The sequence below is a fragment of the Harpia harpyja genome, chromosome 10, assembly GCF_026419915.1.
Source record: "Harpia harpyja isolate bHarHar1 chromosome 10, bHarHar1 primary haplotype, whole genome shotgun sequence".
Taxonomy (NCBI): Eukaryota; Metazoa; Chordata; class Aves; order Accipitriformes; family Accipitridae; genus Harpia; species Harpia harpyja.
Window position 1 is genome coordinate 16,464,589 of NC_068949.1, and position 16,341 is coordinate 16,480,929.

The following is a 16,341-nucleotide window of genomic DNA, read 5'->3' on the forward strand; positions in this document are numbered from 1 at the left end:
TGATATGAGTATGGTTTTCATAAGCAAAATGAAAGTAGCTCCATAAATCAGTGTAGAAGTCTTTACCTCATGTGGTAGACTACTAACTTTGTGACACTACACCGGACATTGAGTAGGAGAGATTTGGGGCATGATCCTCTATTAATATAAACTGTCATTACTGCATTGACTACATCAGCTGAGATTGTGGCTAGGTGGCTAGATACCTAAAACATTCTGAAGAGCTCTTTTTCCATGGATGTGTTTATTGATCTAAATGTGACCCTGCAAGAATTAGAAAGTTTCAGCTTTGGGTCATGGGTGTACTGAGGAGTTTTTCAGTGGTTAACGCTATGAAATGTGCCCATATTCACCTACATTTCCTACTTCAAATGCTGGGATCATCCTACTGGTTTTGGGGTTTTTTTGTTTGTTTGTTTTGGGGTTTTTTAGGGTTATTTTGGATTGTTTTCAAGAAATTCTATACGGAAGTAAAAAAAAGGTCAGAATATACACCTCTCATAATTCTGCTCCACAGTGTTGTGCTGAAGAGACATAGGCTTTCTCTGTTCAGTTCAGAGAAAGTTTAATTTATTTAGCTAGCTGTTCTCCCAGTTTACTCAAGTGTAATGCTGCATGTGTGAATTTTCACACCAGACTACACTTGGAACTTCATAGGTCAGATATAATTTTTAATTATGTTACAGGTAACCAACTGAGTTCAGAGCCTCTTTTAGGGGGATTACAGTCTGTTACCAAGGCTGGGAACAGATGTAATTTTAGGATTGAACTGCATTTTGCACTGACTCGCATCCCTTCCGATCCACTGAGTTCAATGGGACCACAGGGGTCAGAAGTAAAGCAAAATTTGGCCTATCATTTTGACTGTTTCAGTACAAATTTCTTTTGTGTCCTCTACAAAATTAATTGCCAGACCTCAGAGAAAATGTTGTTCCATTCACTGTAAAATAGGAGGGTCCACGGAGGAAAATAGTTGCATTAGAGAAACACACAAACGACATTAAGGCTACCTAGTTTGATGTTTTCAAACCTTTTTCTTTTCCTCTGCAAACAATGACAGTTTCAATAGGATCTGAAGCGATACTCTTAACAAATAATACACTAGTCTGTCATATGGTTAATATTAACGTCTCTCTATTCAAACATGCTGAAAACTGAATAGAACAGTTAACATATAACAGTCACACATCCTTTGCTGAGTACAAGATCGCATCTCTAACATGAACTGAAGATATCCTCACCATTTCAGATCTTCATCTGTCATTCAGTCAAACATTTCATTCTCTTAAATACATCGCTCTTCCCCTCTTTCTGGGTCTTTCTGGGGTGCTGAGTGAACACATTCTCTCCATAAAGGCATTGCTTATGATATGGTTCTTTCTTCAACAGAAATCTTGCCGTGTGTTTCCAATATGTTGCCAAAGGTGAATTTGCAGAGTTTGGCAGGATTTGGGGGTGAGAAGGCCTTACATCTGGATTGAAAAGATTTAATTTTGAAACATCTGTTTGAGCAGGATTCTGCACTTTATTGCAGAGAGACCATCTCTTGATGAAATTAATGGTGAACAAGTAATTAATTGTGATCTTACTTCACAAATTACTGAATCAGAGCTTTATATAGTAGCCAGTTTTTATATTACAGTTATTTCACAGGGCTTATGGGCAGAGGCAAGCTCACTTTAGTCATGTCCTGAGCTGGCGGGATGTAAACGGTGTTGACAGACAAGTCATACGACTGTAGGGATGCGAAGCTGAGCCCCACCTAATGCACCTCGTCTTTCAGAGGGTTTATTTGGTGCGGGCTTGGGGCCATACCCACCGCAGTCAGCTCAGCTCATGCATAGTGAGATTGTGCCCAGCCACAACATATTGCAGAAACATGTCAGGGTAAGACCACTCCTCACGGTGATCCCACCTTACTGCTACAACAAAAGCTCTGTGTCATTGAAGAAGGGAGTCCGAACGAGGCATGCTCCGTCCTGGGGCATAAAGCATAATTTGCCCTCAAATATATTTTTATTGAAAACACACAGCAAAGATTACAGCCTAGAAAGTTCTGTAAACAAGGCAATTTCATCAACTTTATCTTAAAAAAACCCCAAGCAAAACAGCAAAAGAAAACCAAAATAAGACTTGCTGAATGAAGACTGTGAATGGTAATTTTTTTTACTGCCTTAACAAAAAAAATGACATACACCTTCAGCATTTCTTCTCCAAATTTACTTGACACAGGTTAAAATATTGCTTTATTCTGACTCAACATACAACAGCACTGTGTGATCGCTTGTGCTATTTTGGGAAGTCCTGAGAGTTGTGAACTGGGAAGTCTGGGGCACATTAATAAATTTAACAATTAATTTGCTGCAAAGGAATGTTTTAGAAGATTCTGTATATGCTGTAATTTTTTTTTTTTTTCAATCAATCTTCAGACATTAACCAGGGAAGGCTATTTAGCAATTTTTTATTATAGCTGATTTTCTTTTTCCCCATGAATAAGCAGATATTTTAATACTAATAAAAACAGTAATGTGTGTGTCACTGAACCAATTCATTGCATTATTGGCATATTGTGTTACAATTTACGGGGGGAAGAGGGACTCAAAAGAAAGCAAATGCAAAAAATGCTTATAGTGTGATTGGGATATGGCAAACAGGAAATGACATTTCTTCTCTAAGGCCTTGATCCCCTGCAGGGAGTGATTTGGTGGAAACCATCTGCTCTTACATAGCCCCATTAGAATCAGATCTGTGCATGCTTGTGGGTCTGCCCATACTGAACCATCTGCAGGGTTGAAGCTTTAAAGTTCAAAAGCCTAAGCCATGATTAATTAAAGTGACCGGAGAACTGAAAGCGGGAACAAATTAGGGCAGTGTGGACACTTATCGGCTGGATTTTGATCGTATCGGATCTCCCTGACTCTTCTCTGAACAACCCATAATAAAAAATACATTAAAAAAAATACACACGCACTCAGAAGCGCTCCTTGAGAGCTTACAAATGCCTTCAAAGTATAACAGTTTAGAAATGTTGAGGGATCAGTAACAAACAATGGAGTTTATGTTCCCACTCAAAAAAACCCAAACCAAAACCCAACCCAAAACCCGTTGTAATACACACTTTTGCACTTTCTCTTGTTCTTCCTCACTCTCCACCAAGACAGCTCTGATAGGCAAAGCTCAGAAGATGGAGCAGCTGCAGGCTCCTGACCACTGCATCTTTACAGACCCCAATCCCACTCCACGCTTGGCCAAACCCAGAGCTCCTCTATGTTTCCATTGACTTTTTTGGCCTGACTGACACATTAAAGTAAGGTCGAGAGTTAAGCATCTGGCTCAATTTAGGGATTTATTGTCATTCCACAGTAGGTACCTGTGCTGCTACCTCAGAAGTAGATGTCTGCGTGCCTGTTTCCATGGTATGAACCTGGAACCAAGAGGAGAGGGGAAGAGGGGATCGGGTCTGTGCCAGGGTCACGGGACTTGCTCACCAGGGTCTGAATCCCCAGCCAGCAGCTCAGTGCAGCGCTGCCATGAAACCAGAAATGAATCTAAGAATGGTCTTGGCCTCCACTGAAAAAAAGATGCATAGCCTAAGCCTTCGGACAGCCGAACGGGACTGTGGTAAAATGCTCTGTAACTGAAACTGTATGTCTAATCCTGCCTAGAAAGCACCTGATGTACGCTTCATCCCTCCTGGAACTTTTCCCTTAAAAAAATATTTTGTTAAAAAACACTATGATATGAGGGCGATTGACTATTTGGTTTCTTCTAAGTAGATGCTCTTAAATTAATGCATATAAATAATTTGTATTTAATTTCCTCCCTTCCTGTTTAGCAAAGCATCGAATGCACAGATCTCTGGTTTCCCCTCCCACAACCCCCACACAAAGTCACTTGGTCAATACTGAGTCTCTTTGCGTTTCGCTTTTTAAGACAAATTGTGCCTCTCGCTCTGACTTGGCCATGGGGCTCATGGGCAGAAAGGCTGTGTTTTCGCTCGCACCGCTCTCTGCTTCTACGCTCGCCAGTTCATAGTCCTCCGACCGCCTCGCGTCCGTCAGAATCCGAATCTGCTCCTGCACAGTTTCTAGCAATATTTTCACTTCATGTTGTTCTGCTATAAGACAATTACTGACTGGGGAACTCACATTGACAAGTTCAGCTGAATAGGAGTTTTTGCACCATTTGATGCCTGTTACTTCAGAAACATTTTGCATTTGCATGCAGGCTTCGTCCAAGCCCACAGACGGGATGATGGGAACGGAGTTGGCCCTTGAAGATGAATAGCTGACCAAGTCCTTCTGATCCACGTTATTAAAATAAGGGGTCGTCTCTCTCGAAGGCAGTTGCATATTTATTGAAGTATTCTGAGGAGTTTTTAAACCACTGGATGAATACCTGGAAAGAGTAAAAAGAAGTTTTTGTTGTACATCAAGCGGTCAGATGCAACCGGCAGCAGGAATGCTGTATGAGATTCAGTGAACTGTGCTGAAAAGATATATGTCATTTTTCCCTCGCACTAGGAGCACTTGGTAATAGTGTGGCCCTGGGGAAAATAACAGACTTGGGAGACCTGGTTTTGATTCTCAGAGCTGCTGGTGGCAAACCACTGCTTGTCTCTTGGTCTCATTTTGTCCGCCAGTATATAATGACAATTCCTTTTTAAAAGATTCTTTGAAATTAAATTTGAAATTCCATTCCCACATTCCTAACTGGGGAAATGGATTGATGCTTTCTTCAACATCAGAACTCTCAATGTCAGATGCCTATTTTAGGAAAACACTTAAAAAAGGTGGAGGAAAAAAGAACTTGAAACAAAACATGGTTGTGTAGTCTTTATTTACATGGAAATGATTGCCTGTGCTCCCCTTCAAACAAGCAGAGCATCTAAGTGCAATGTACCTCTGAAAAACATGTCTTTTTTTCAATAGCCCATACTCCTAATGTTGGCCTGATTTGTTTTCTTAGATCTCATCCGGAAATAGAGCCAATGTATCGTGCTTGAGCAAACGTCTGTATTTTCCTGATACTGTAATCTTGTGTTTCAAAAAAAAAAATCCTTTATCCTCCATTAATACATAGCATAGCATGATTTTATTTATTGTGAGGCAACTTTGGTGAATTTTTATCAATATTTCCATTTTGTTTCAAAGTCAAATTCATTATTCCGGTCAGAAAGTGTTTTCCTTTACAGGAAATACTTAAAAAACAGAAATGGAAAGTATACCAAATATAAAATAAAGGAAACAATGAAAAAGAAAAAAAAAATGTTTCCCATCTGAGAAGTAGTATTACTAGAAATTTGGAGCTCTAAGAGTTACTATATTTACTAGTCATGATTGCCAAGGACCACAGACGTCACCTTAGTACCAGAACATATTTTATTTATAATCAGCTTTGTGACCATATCACTATTTAATAAAGCAAGCTAATGGTGAAGTCTAGTATGTTTTACCTATGGATGAGGAAAGCAACATTTAGATCTGGTGTGGAAGGCAGGTGCTTTGAGCTCTGACTTGAATGGTATTTTTCTGAAAGCTGCTTAAGCCTGCTGGACTTCACTAGGGGTATCCTTCTACTCACACGTGCCTTGCTGCTTTTTGGCATTAGCAGAAAGACAACTAAGGAAAAGAAAGTGAATTGCATGAAACAGCCATAGTCCAGTATCAGCGCACGACGCTAATTAACCGGAAAGGCTTCTTTGGCCCCATCCTCCTGGCGAGCTGTCAGACAGGAGAAAGAGAGGAGGAGATATCTTTAGGCTCATTTCCAGCAGAGTGCCACTGGCTTGTAATTAACTCATCTATGGTGGCACCGCGTTTGTACAACTGCTTGACACATTAACCTGTACACGTGCATGCATTCAGTTCTGTGCAGCCCCTGTACAAAAACTCTCCAGGCATCCTCAAAAGACCAGAAAACACAACTGGGAGGTCTGTGATAAGGAAGAGGTGTTGTGATCTCTGCTGCTGTCTGATGGAAAGAGATACTGCTTTGGGAAGTGGGACCCAGGGGAATAATATAGCAAGTGGCTTATTTGGATACATGCTAGAACTTCTTGTACATGCTATATAGCTGCGTTTATGTTTTACATCTGAGCCAGCAGAGACTCAGCTTTTGGTTAATTACATTTGCACTACACTTAGACACACTTGTAGCCATTTATGGAGGGCCTTTTTATAACAGTTTTCAAGAATCGGTATGAATGAAATACTGATCAGGGATATTATTCCCGAGGGAGGACAATTAAAAAAAAAAATTAAAACAAAACAGTGCAGACCTTTGGGTTGTGCCCATTCTTGTTTCCTTTGCTTATTATATAATTGTTCAAACGACTATAGCTGGAGAGATCGCATCAGTTGCATTATTCCCTTTTTTGGTAATTCGGGCCCTAAACATATTCTGGGCTGCACCCTGAAAACAAAGGGAGTGAATGTTTTTAATGAATTTCACATGCAATGGATGTTTTATATGGATGATATATAAGCAAAAACAAGAAAAGACTGAATTAAAATGGGTTTGGTGAGAAATCAGTAACATTTGCCAATTCCATGACAGAGATTCAATTATTCTTGGTATTTTAAAAACTAATTGGCAGCAACAATAACATGTAATGCAATGCCTGGCATATTTCCATAATATTTTTTGAAGTACAGACAGACACACCAATTTTATGCCAGAACTACATGTTTATGCCCTGTGCTCACAGGACTTTCAAAGGAGGACTGAGGCTGAATTAAAGCACATACACTGTGTGCAACAGGCAAGGTATTAAACTAGTAGGGATATTACATCTAAACCATTTGAGACTCAGCTTTTGGTTAATTACAAACTGATCCATGCTTCTACTTGTGACACCAGACTGCTGCTGTTTTCAATAGACTGAGACTTAGACCTATAATTGCAGAATCTTAATTACTTTTTCCTATAATTAACTTTCCCAGCACTACAGTTCCTTCTAAGATAGATCTGGTTTTTTATCTGAAAAATTTTGTCTGAATATGATCATTCACGTGCATGTATTTCAAAGTGCAGCTCTCTCTCCACCCTCTTCCTAAAAACAAGCAAAAAAAGAAACTCAAACATTTATAAATGTGCAACAATAATTACGTTATACTGTGTTTAGGAGTCTAAATTAAAAAATGAAACTGAAAGAAGCATAATAATTTTACTACCCCCTTCAAATAGATATTAAGGAAAGACAGAAAGGATCGGAACGTAAAATACAAAACGTTTTTTATTTAGCATAGTACCAATAGCTTTGCTATAAGCTCTATTGCTATAGGTGTTCAGTATACGAGCGTGACGACAAGGTCCGATAAGATGAATGGGAGTCATTCCAGCGGCACTACCAGGCTTCAGTTCACCCTTGTAAGCACATATACCTATATATACACACACCCCATTTTCTACCTGTAGGTATGACACATTGGGTCTTGCATACATAAACACAGTTATATCTGTATATGTACACATTCACAGGCTATAAGGCACTACTAACACTTCATACTGTGTAACACAAACAGCTGTCACTGAAAGCATGCGATCAAACTGCTGTCCACTTAACTGCATGTAAACTTGTGACACCCTCAGGGACTCGAATCAGTCTCTGAGATGTGACGGGCATGGAGAGAGTTTGTTTTCTTTAAGCCCCTCATTTCAAGCAGGTTTTTGTACTCCTTCAAGTAGCATACTGATTAAATAACTGATACTAGCTGTATTTGACTCAAACTCTGCAAATATTAGATCCTGTTGCAAATAATGAGATCTGGTGCTTCTTGAAGGCAGCAAAAGCTTCCTTCTCAATGTGGGATGGGAAGAGGAGCACTTTTACAGGACTACACAAGAACTAATCAGGTAAATTAGCCTCTTTTCTATCAAATGCAAACATAGAAAATCTGACTAAACTTCAGCCAGAGCTGCTGATGGATGAACTTCAGAAGGCTCACAGAATTAGGGAGATAAACTGCTTTGATTTGTGCATCCCTATAGGGAAAGATGGAGGTGAAAAGGGAGAAGAAAGGCAGGTGTGTAACTTCTGCAGGTGACAAGGGAACTTGGCATTTGGGCTGGAAAACTAATGAGAATACCAACACTATGAAACTAGCAGATATTTAGATGGTAAAAGTCATCTGATTTGGGGGAAACCTCTTCCTAAGTTAGAAGAATTCCACGTAAAGTAGAATTAGTGAATTATTTTTAATTTTTATTCAGAGATAGGACGCGTACTTAATATTTTGGTTGAAGAGATTACTTCATTGCTGCAACACAAAATAACTTGCAAAAAGTTTTGTTACACTCTTAAAAGACTTTACTTTCATAAAAACCATCATCAGTAAAACATTGTAATAAAGTAAGATCAAAGAATTTCTTTTGTTTTCATGCCTAACATTGACATTTAAAAAATTCATTTCCATGAGTACTAGTGGAAGACTTTTGGTGTCATATTTGTGATACAATCTGTGTCAGAAACTGCTGTGACTCCCTGTCACAACACCACCTGTTGATGCACTCAGAGGACTCCTTCCGAGAAAGGCCCCATCATTAGAGTCGATATTAGGAAGGTCTAACTCTACAGACATCCTTAGCACACGAAATATGGATGAAGTGCTTTAGTGGACTGAGGCCAGAAGGGATCACAGTCTGGTCCAAATATCAACCTTTTGCAGAACTGCAAATTTAAAATATAGGCCAGTACAAGATGATACTTGTAATATCACACACTGATTTCCTAGAGAAGAGTAAATACAACTACCCACAAGACAGCTTTGCCGTTTTCTACCTCACTTCTCAACCTAGGAAGAGGCTGCAGCACTCTCCAGAGCCCGTGTTACAAGACACTGCCACTGAAGAGGGAAGGCTGTTAGCCTGCCCCTTTCAAGAAGGGTTGCATTCAGAGTCACAATTTTTGTAAGGAATTGTACACACATTATCATACAAACGAACAAAAATATATTTACTGCAAGAAGTAATAATCAAGTTTTTCCTTAGAAGAAGCAAACAGAGACAATGAAAGAAGTATGAGACAAATTTGTACTTTTTAAAAGAAATCACCAGATACCCAAACCTTTTGCTGCTTTGCTTTCTCCCTTCCAAGGTAAGCCCTGTTCTTCGTCTGTCTTTCCTAATTACTGCGGCCAACTTTGTTAGGTAGATTCATCTACAAAACATTTTGTGAGCCATGTGCCCCTCTCACAGAGTACCCCAGACTGGGCCATCCTGCTGCAGGTCGGAAAGTGTGGCAAGGGAGGCGTGGGGGGACCGTGTGCCTGCACGCGTGCCCACGCGTGCAACGACACATGTGTAACGACGCTTATTCGTGGTCAGCACTTGTGGCTGTCATTTCCCAGGAGGTCAGAGTGGATAGTGATAAGAGCTCCTTCCCTGAGGAAAATTAAACACATAGACGACCTCAGTTCTGCACTTCATAAAGCCAGTTCTGATGCGAAAAATGTACAGCTGCCTTCTCACAGTGTAACTATTCACCTTGCCACACTTAGCTGGGACTTACACGCATCCTAATGAAACTGGTGTCGTTTTATTCCATTCCAGATATCACTCCTTGTTTTACATATAATATGTTTGTAGTGATTCTGGAAAGTCTTTGGAAATCTATAGGGATATGTAAATATTATGCAAAATACCTCAGCAATTGCAAAAGACTTCAAAGGCAGCTGTAGGTGCTCAGGAGCACTTCTGAAATTCAGACCTTATGTACAGCTGGAGCTCACATTCAATATTCTAATAAGCTGAATTAAAAAAGGAAAAATATTGGATTCTTTGTGCATTTTCAAAGACAAACCTGTGTGAAGTGATTGGACTTCGGTCTACAGCAAATACACTTTGCAATGTACATTGATTTATTTAAAAAACCATGTAAGTTGGACTTCTGAATTATTTTCTCTTATATGCCCAGTGCTGACGGAAGGAAAAAATGCTCTGCAAAAGTTACTAGAACATCATGGCACCACTAGAAAAAGCATCAGTTATAAAGAGTAACGTTGCCAATCACTTACAGTTTGTTCTAATCACTCCTTCTACAGCCTTTGAAAGGCTTAAAAAGAGCAGCCAGCCAAATAAAAATGTATTACCTTCAAAGAGCCAGTACGCTGAAAACATTCTTCTGCTTTCAGTACTATAAACCCTGGATCCACAGTACACTACAACAAAGTTGGAAGGACTGTAATGGCAAAGCATACGAACCACGTAACAGCAGCCATTCACAAACTGGCTCACTTTAGTTACGTTATTACTTACCCGTGACAAGGTATTGTGTCCTGGTCTGTGATCCTTGACTCTTCCAGCTGTTGATATGCTGGTCCTGTAATTCCATTGAACCTACCCCGAGGTAAGGGAGGAGTCCTCCGAAAGGCATTTCTATGTAGCATCCCATTTTTTTGTCCTGGGCTGCAGCATGAAGAGAGACTTCTAGGAACAACACCAAGAGTATGGTAAAAATTATCACAGCAAAAGCGTAAACTTCTGCAAAGTAAAGATTCAGGATCAATAACGCACGGATTACTGTTTTTATAAACTTTGCTGTGGCAGTGTATGACGTCAGTAGAAATTCTCTATCAAAATACAATACTATAATCCGCAGTTAGCTGCTGTTTATGCCATATTTAATACACCACCTCTCTTCTAGGAATGAAAATAATTGCCTGGTATATTAAATGTTTTCTTGTACTTGATGAAGGATGCTTCTTTTTCTCCATGCTGCATACCATAATGTTGCTATATAGAGTTGACTCCTCAGATACTATAAACAAACAGCACAGCTCTATCATACCTACATCTGAGCTCAAAATCGTATCTTAAATTGAGAGCCCATTATATCATCTATCAGCCTACGAGGTGCTGCTTCCTGATACAACAACATTAAACTGGGAAAAAAATACAAGTGAAGAATATAAGTGAAGCTTATGAACTGCAGCTTGAAGAAACCATCTATGACACAAGTTTTCTCCACGTTGAACAAGATTTCTTTTCTATGTTGTTTTATTCTTGTTTTATATACAGATTGTTTTCTTGTTTATATACATTGATAAATACTGCGTCGTTTCTTTATGTGATATAATACAAACTTGAACATGATAAAAACAAGTAATAGTTTTCTACTTATTTTAGAAAATTGCTTTTGTAAACATTTTTGTAGTGTTTTGGAAGGAGAATGGATTTTTTCCATTTCCTGCAGGAATTAAAAGGTATCTGGAATCCATAGTTTCGGTATATTAACCATAAATTCAGCTGTTGCTAATGCAAAAATAAGGGAACACAGAATTAAGGCAAGACATAACCTATTTCTACTGTTAACAGGTCACAGTACTGCATGGCGTGACTGGCTATCCGTTTTCCAGCTACTCCTATTTCTCTTGACATCTCCTGGGTCTCAGAAATGCATACGTATCACCTAATATTCTGTCACGTCCTTAATAATATTTTAATACAGGTTTTGTAGATGCATTTTAAGAGTCATTATTTTTGGTTACATGAATAATTTCAACTTCTGATACAATTCAGCTATGCAAAAGACTTTTGATAAGTTTGCTTCTCTTTTCCTATTATAATGTGACTTAAAAGCAATCTGCATTTTATACCTAGTGGGAACTTTGTTTATAGTTAGGGCCACATCTACTCCCAACGCAATTCTTGCTTGGACCAAATATCTTGGACAAATTCTCTTGGAGTGTACATTTCCATTAAAACCAACCTTTTCTCCCCAAAGTCAAAACATAAGAAATAAATTCAACAGTCTCTATCCTACTGCTCAGGCTAGCAGTGTTCCATCATGGTCTCCACTCTGTTCTCTTCCACACTTTTACTTTCCTGGTGCTTTTTAATTGAAAAAATCAATAACCCATAGCAATAGCACTCCCCCAAGGATTTTCGATGTTTTCTTAAATAGATTTTTCCTTAGCTATTAAGGAGGCTGTGAAAAAACTTTTTTAAAAAACTGAAGTACTGGCCTTTCAATTCTGAAGGCTGACTTCAAGTTGTGAGTTACAGTTCATAATCTGTAAAATTACACTACCACGTCACAAAACAGTTGACAATTACTGCTTAGGAGAGTCTGAGATTATTGCATCTTGAAAGATGCAGCTGAATGAATAATCTGTGATAGATAATGAATTTCAGGGTTTTTTATTGATTGCAGTATATTTATCAATGTACTATAAAAGTCAACAAACTGATTAACTTAACAGACTTTAGACTGATTACCAATATTTGAAACTAGAAAGGCATTGTTTAATTGTGGTTGGTTTGATGCCCTTGCGCATCCTCCTTTTTGGATGAGAGCACATGGTCTCCCATCTAGTAGCACACATACAAATTTACAAAAACTCTGCATTTGTAGTAGACACAATTGCAACACAGACAGGTATACCTGAGATAACTGGTATAAACTGCAGCAAAGATGCATATAAATGACCTCTCTGAACTTCCTTCAACTTGCACTGAAACTCTTGTTACTACATCTAACACTACTTGCTACAGGCTGCTAAAAGTGTGTGGGCTGGTTAGACTGAAGGGATCTGGCACATGCCAACATTGTCCTGCAATCACACCAGCTCCAGAACTGACAGAACTTAAGCAACCGATTTGTTGCTAACGTGAGGTTCTTACGCTTTCAACATTTCTGACAACAAAAACAGAGGGGAAAATGAACAAAAATCATCTGTGGTTGTGGACAAGACAAATTCACTAAGGAGGACAAGGAAATATGTACAGTCAGTGCAGCTGCAAGCTGCAGGATAACGCTAATTTCTTGAAGCACCAAAGACAGGATAGTAACGATTTTTGTTAAATGTTCTATGAAAAAGTAACTCCAGCATAATAAAGTTTTTCCTTTTTCACAAAACTGCTACGAATGCCAGCATACTCTTCCTCCAAAAATGTTAAAACAGTCCCTCACAGGCTTCTGCTCTATTGCTCATGTAGAGTGTTCCTCACTGCGAGGCAAACAATGTCTTTTGGATTTCTTCAGGGAATTTATCCTCCTTTAGCCACCATTATGGTTTCTTCCTCCCTGTACTCCAGTCTAACTGGGTAAAAGAAACCAGCCCGCGTAACTGAGCTGTTAAATAAAACAGACCAATAAGGAAAGCTGCAGCAGATATGTCTTTAAAATCTATTAAGCATTTACTCCAGAATAACAAAAATCATAATATGCTCGAACTGGTTCACAACTAATGCATAAACTAGGGAGAAATATAGTTCTGATGAATTAATGGTTTGAAAGAAGTAGTTCAACCATTTCTAAAGTTAATTAAGAACTTGGGATTCATTGTTGCAAATTGTTTTGTGTGAAAATTTTCTTTAGGTTGAGCAACCGAGTAAAAACAGTCTGTCCCAGCAGGTGGAGTATTCTCTTCTCAAGGCACATACACAACTCCCAAGTGCAGTTAACCATGTTCATGAAGAGGAGAAGACTTGCAGTGAATTTACAGTAACTCTGGGAATCCTCCTGTACTACTTTTTAGTTAATTACTAAACAAAATTGATTATACATCACATTACAAACACATTCAGAATTAACTTTGTCAACAGGAACATGAAAAGCATTAACAAAAGGATGACAACTGAAGTGTTAAAACTTTAGATGGGATCCCAATCCTTCCATTCTTGTTTAATGAGCACAATGGAGCTACAGAAATCATGCTTATAACCATGGTTGTGTGTAGATCTATTTTACTTATTCTTTCCCCTTTTTTCATGATCGTAATTAATGAAAAGAAAGATGCAAAGTTGAGGGAGAAAGGAAAGTTCTAAAACTGATTGTAAATACTCTGGCTCTGTACCTGCAAAAACTATACAGAGAAGCATATTATATTACATCCTATATTACATCCTATATTACCCACCAATCATGAGATGCAAACATTAGTGTTGAAGACATGGGTTTTGGCCCTTGCAAGACAGAAACAGTAAATACATACCCCAATGACAGAGCTAGCTGCCAGATAGACAGTGTCTTCTGATGTTCCCTGGGAGCCACATTTTTAAGCTAAGTTAGACAATCTACTGCTAACATTTGTACAGATCAACTATTCAGACTTTCAACCAATTTTCAGTTTTAATAAAAAGGATCTGTTATACCTGAGAACATAAGCATCTCTCAGTAAATAACATGCAACAATAATAACACTGTATCACGAAGTCCTTTCGTCAGACCGTTTACAAGAACGAGATGACACACAATGAGCGCATCTCTTGGAGCCTGTTATAGATGGCTCCCCAAAGGGAGAAAGTTAACATAATGTTTGGGACTTCAACAAAGCTGTATGTGATTAAAAGAATAATAAGATTGTAAGGAGATTATTATGCCAAAAAAGTTGTGGCATGAGAGAACTGAACTTAATAGTTTTATCCCTTTTTTCTCTATAGTGTCCTGTATCCTAAGCATTTAAACACCACTCTTTCCCTTGCCTTTGCGAAGTCTGGGAAAACATCTCATCTACAATGGCACAATGACCTGTGTTTTCTAGCTTGTGATTATGAACCATTACAGCTGGTCAGGTTCTCAGCCCAGGTGATGGAGTGGGACTGTAGCCTGCTGTTTGCAAAACTCTCTTCTCCCTTCACATATGTAGGAGAAGCTTTCCAGCAGCCAGCCTATACCTACAAATCTACTCTTTATTTCTGAAATTATCTATTCATGTATTCAGGAATAGCATGTGCCAGGGCTCATCGGGGACTTTGCGACTCTACATAAATCCTTCAACACTACCCATACCATCTGGTCACCATCCTGGTTCTACCAGATAGATACATACGACAGGAAAAAAGAACAGAGCATTCAAAGGTACCTCAGTGGCAGTGAGTTTAATAATCTGCTGTAACTTCATCATATACTCCCTGCAGTGCATTGATCAACCTCCACCCTAAAACTACAATATCCAGGCTAATACTCCAGAAAGTTGTTTTATATTGAACACTTTGAGGCTTCTTTTCAGTTTAAAATTATTTATGATGAGTATACATCTATTTGTTCTCTGTGCCACCATACTCCTTCATTTTAAATAGGTCTCTTACTTCTCATTATGCTTTCTCTGATGTATTTATAAGCAGCAGTCATATACCCTTTTCAGTCTTCTGAACTGAAGACTGAAATGAGACAGACTCTCCAACACTTTCTATGGAACACAGATTATTAATGACTCATATTAGGTGATGAATGCAGTTTGAGTCCATAGTAATCAGGAGGACATTTTAACCAGGTGAGATAATAGTGGTGTATTCTCATGCTATATTCAAATGAAGTGACAACAGTGTCTCATGAAGTGGTTTTAATGTTTCTGACTTTCTGACAGAAATGTCTTGATTAATACTTCCTCTCATCCCATTTATCTTTTGCACATCTGCATCACTTTGTGACTTGGTTATCCTTTGACCAAGTAGTATATACTGAAACTTTTCTTCCTCGTTTGTTTCTTAAATTTTATTATTAGTTCCCAAATGCCTGACCCTGTATTTAGTACTGCTGAACTTCAGTCCACCTCTGTTATGCCACTCTTTAAAGTTATTCAATTCATTCTTTATATCTAGATCTTTATCTGTATTGAGTCTATCTTTTAACTAATTTTTTCAGTATGTTCCATCTTTTTTACTCCAAAGTCATGCACAAAAGCATTAAACAAAATTTGTTCCCAGCATTGACTAATTCTTTGAGAGCTCCATTAGTGCTCCACTAGTGAATGTCTTCAGCCCAGCACTTACCTGCTCAACGTAACTGCTTACTATTTACCTTTTAACCACCTCTGTGTATCTGTATTATAGTTTTTCTGCCTCTCCCTGCTTTTTCCCATTAAAGGCATTAGACACATGTGACAACAAACGTTGACTGAGGCTGTGTAGAGATCTAGCTCACCTACACCAGATACAAAGAAAGTCATCAGTGTAGTGTTGCAGGAACTGCTGCTGGTAAAACTTATGACAATTTTTAGCCTTTTTTATATCTACCCAAAGAATCTGCTTCCCCCACATTTGTCCTAAAGCCTTGACTAGTCTAATTCAACATAATAGGTCTTCAGTTCCTTCGATAAATTTTTCCTCTTCCTAAATATTTGACATTTGCTATTCCATCATCACACGGCACAGCTCCCATTTTGATAGATTTTGCGACCAGACTTGAAATTTCATGAGCCAGTTCTCCTTCCAGACTTCTTTCATCAAGATTAGCCAGACCATCTTGACTTGAGGGCTTTGATTTCTGCATTATGCTGCCACTTTGACTGTAATAATGTCTATTTTCATACATTTGATTCTATTCCTATTCTACCTTCATCCTCAAATACTCATCCTAACTGAAAAATGAAATATATTCATTCAGGATTGCCCCAA

The 16,341-nt window shown here is 38.6% G+C and overlaps 1 protein-coding gene across 1 annotated transcript in view; it reads right to left on the minus strand.

Moving 5' to 3' along the window:
* Nucleotides 1–1,014: 1,014 nt before the first annotated feature.
* NRG3 (neuregulin 3) overlaps nt 1,015–16,341 on the minus strand; it is a 436,962-nt gene continuing 421,635 nt past the window's right edge. The window contains 2 exon segments of the mRNA XM_052799207.1: nt 1,015–4,398; nt 10,258–10,428. Of these exon segments, the coding sequence (XP_052655167.1) occupies nt 3,891–4,398; nt 10,258–10,428 (679 nt within the window). The 3' untranslated portion in view covers nt 1,015–3,890.